The 2,071-nt window shown below is 42.7% G+C and overlaps 1 protein-coding gene across 1 annotated transcript in view; it reads right to left on the bottom strand.

The window, feature by feature from the left end:
* API5 (apoptosis inhibitor 5) overlaps positions 1 to 2,071 on the bottom strand; it is a gene marked incomplete at its 5' end in the record, with an annotated part of 8,159 nt that overhangs the window by 4,813 nt on the left and 1,275 nt on the right. The window contains 3 exons of the mRNA XM_010142928.1: positions 235 to 441; positions 886 to 1,037; positions 1,406 to 1,471. Coding sequence (XP_010141230.1) covers positions 235 to 441; positions 886 to 1,037; positions 1,406 to 1,471 — 425 coding nt within the window. The remainder of the gene's footprint in view (positions 1 to 234; positions 442 to 885; positions 1,038 to 1,405; positions 1,472 to 2,071) is intronic.

The raw sequence follows: 2,071 nt of genomic DNA on the forward strand, positions 1-2,071 counted from the left end.
TTACTGTAAAAACTTTAAAATAAAAAAAAAAAAAAAAAAAATGTTGAAGAGCAGGGAATAACACAGAAGCTCTTTGTATCTGGAGGCTTTAAGGATGTTTTCCAACATTCCAGAGGCTGAAGGTGGAGAAGGACTGATCTGCTGTCACTCTAACACACTCATCGAGAACCCTGAAGAGAAGCTACAGCCACCGACTGCCCTCAGTATTCCAGGCGCAAAGCAGGAACCACGTACGGAGAAGAGCGGCACTGCCTGCCGCGTGCACTGCAGGAGCCGGTCCACACAGTCCGGGTCCGACGGATTGAACGTCTGCTCCAGGTCAGCTTGCTCGGCCACCAGCTCCACCAGCTGCTGCCTGCCGCTCACCGTCTGCAAGCTTTTTAGTCCAGACAGTATTTTCATGAACAGGACAAATTCCTCGCCCGTCACATCTTCCAGCACCTGCAACACCACAAAACACATTTCTACGGTGCAACCTTGCGAACCGCCAAGTCAAACTGACGTGATTTGGAAAGGCCAAGTATGCAAATACTGAGCATTTAAATTTAGCTTCTAGTGATTTAAAAAACACAAATTAAAGGAACAGATGAAAGATGCAGTATAATTGTTCTCGTCTCCAAAGTAAAGTAACGGCTGTGAAACTGTGCAGAGGGAACATCATTTTTCTTGAACTCTAACTTCGAGAACAAATTCCTTATGCAACAAAATCCTATTTCAGGCAGAATAACTGTTAAATTAGTATCTACTCATTATCGATGGTTTAAATACTTTTTGCATCTTTTCCAGCTTGAGGAATACACAAGAGTCTCATGAAATTCAACAAAAGAAAAAAACAAGATACGGGATGGCTTAACACTTGAGGTTGTACTAAGAGGAGAGACTGACCTTCTTTGACTCAGTCAGTATAAACTCTTCTACCTCCTTGGTCATCACCTCTTCCGGCAGGGTTTTCAGTTTGGTGGAGAGGAACTTGATGGCTCGCTCCCTCACAATATCCTCTCCCTGGAGAATCTGACTGAACAAGCCTCCCAAGGTCCCTGAATGGAGGATAAACCAGGGAACACAAATTACCTGAGAAGTTTAGAGCTGATCTTTCTATGCAGAAGAAAGAGGTTTCCTCCTGTAAAGCTCCATGACACATTTTAACATAGGCGCTACACTGACTTTTAAGCAAACCCACAATTTTCACGTAATGTGACTTAAGAATTCAGACGCCTCTATTGGTCTGTATCGTTCAGACCCACCATTATGGAAAAGATCGGTATTGTTTGTCAAACCAGACGCAGAGCATGCGTCCCTAACTCTGGCATTGTACGAAGAAGATACAGAACTGAGTCCTGCTCTCAGCCTCCCAGACACCGGGAAGGATTAATAACAGACATTTACAGAAGAAGGTGTCATTTACCTTTAGCATCCATCTTAAATATACTGAGCAAAGCATTGTTCACCAAATTGAATTCTGCGGAATCATCTGAAAAGAGGAAAAACCGGAGATGCACACCCCTGAAATGCAAACAGGAAACCACAGCAAGGCTCCTGACAGCACAGAGCAAGGCCTCTGTCCTCAGCAGCGAGTCACACACACCACCACTCCTCTTTCTAACGACTGCCAGACTGAGGAAGTCAAAAGCCACACTATAAAAGCTGGAAACAAACCAAAAGGCTATTTGCCACTTCTGCCTCCTGCCAAAACCTTAATGTGACAAACTTGACAGGACTGAAAACTTGCAAGGAAATTATAAATTGATATATTCAGTCATTTTAGGAACAGCTGAATAAACAAGGGGATCTTTACTACATTAAGGTAAAATACGTTGGTTTTTTTTTTTGTCTTCAGTCATCTACAGAGAAACAGTTTTCCTCGAACTAAATGGAGAAATGCATAAATCTCAAAAACCCCACAACACTTCTCAGAAGCTTAACACAAATTTGAACGTCTAATATTTAGCACTCTGTAACTTACCGAGATTTAAAAAACACACACTGAGTACTAAATTCAGAATTAAATATTCGGCACCAACTCATCGCAGGATTTTCGCAAGTTCCTGAGCGCCCGGGTTACAAACCCAGT

The sequence above is a fragment of the Buceros rhinoceros genome, unplaced genomic scaffold, assembly GCF_000710305.1.
Source record: "Buceros rhinoceros silvestris isolate BGI_N320 unplaced genomic scaffold, ASM71030v1 scaffold26569, whole genome shotgun sequence".
NCBI lineage: Eukaryota > Metazoa > Chordata > Aves > Bucerotiformes > Bucerotidae > Buceros > Buceros rhinoceros.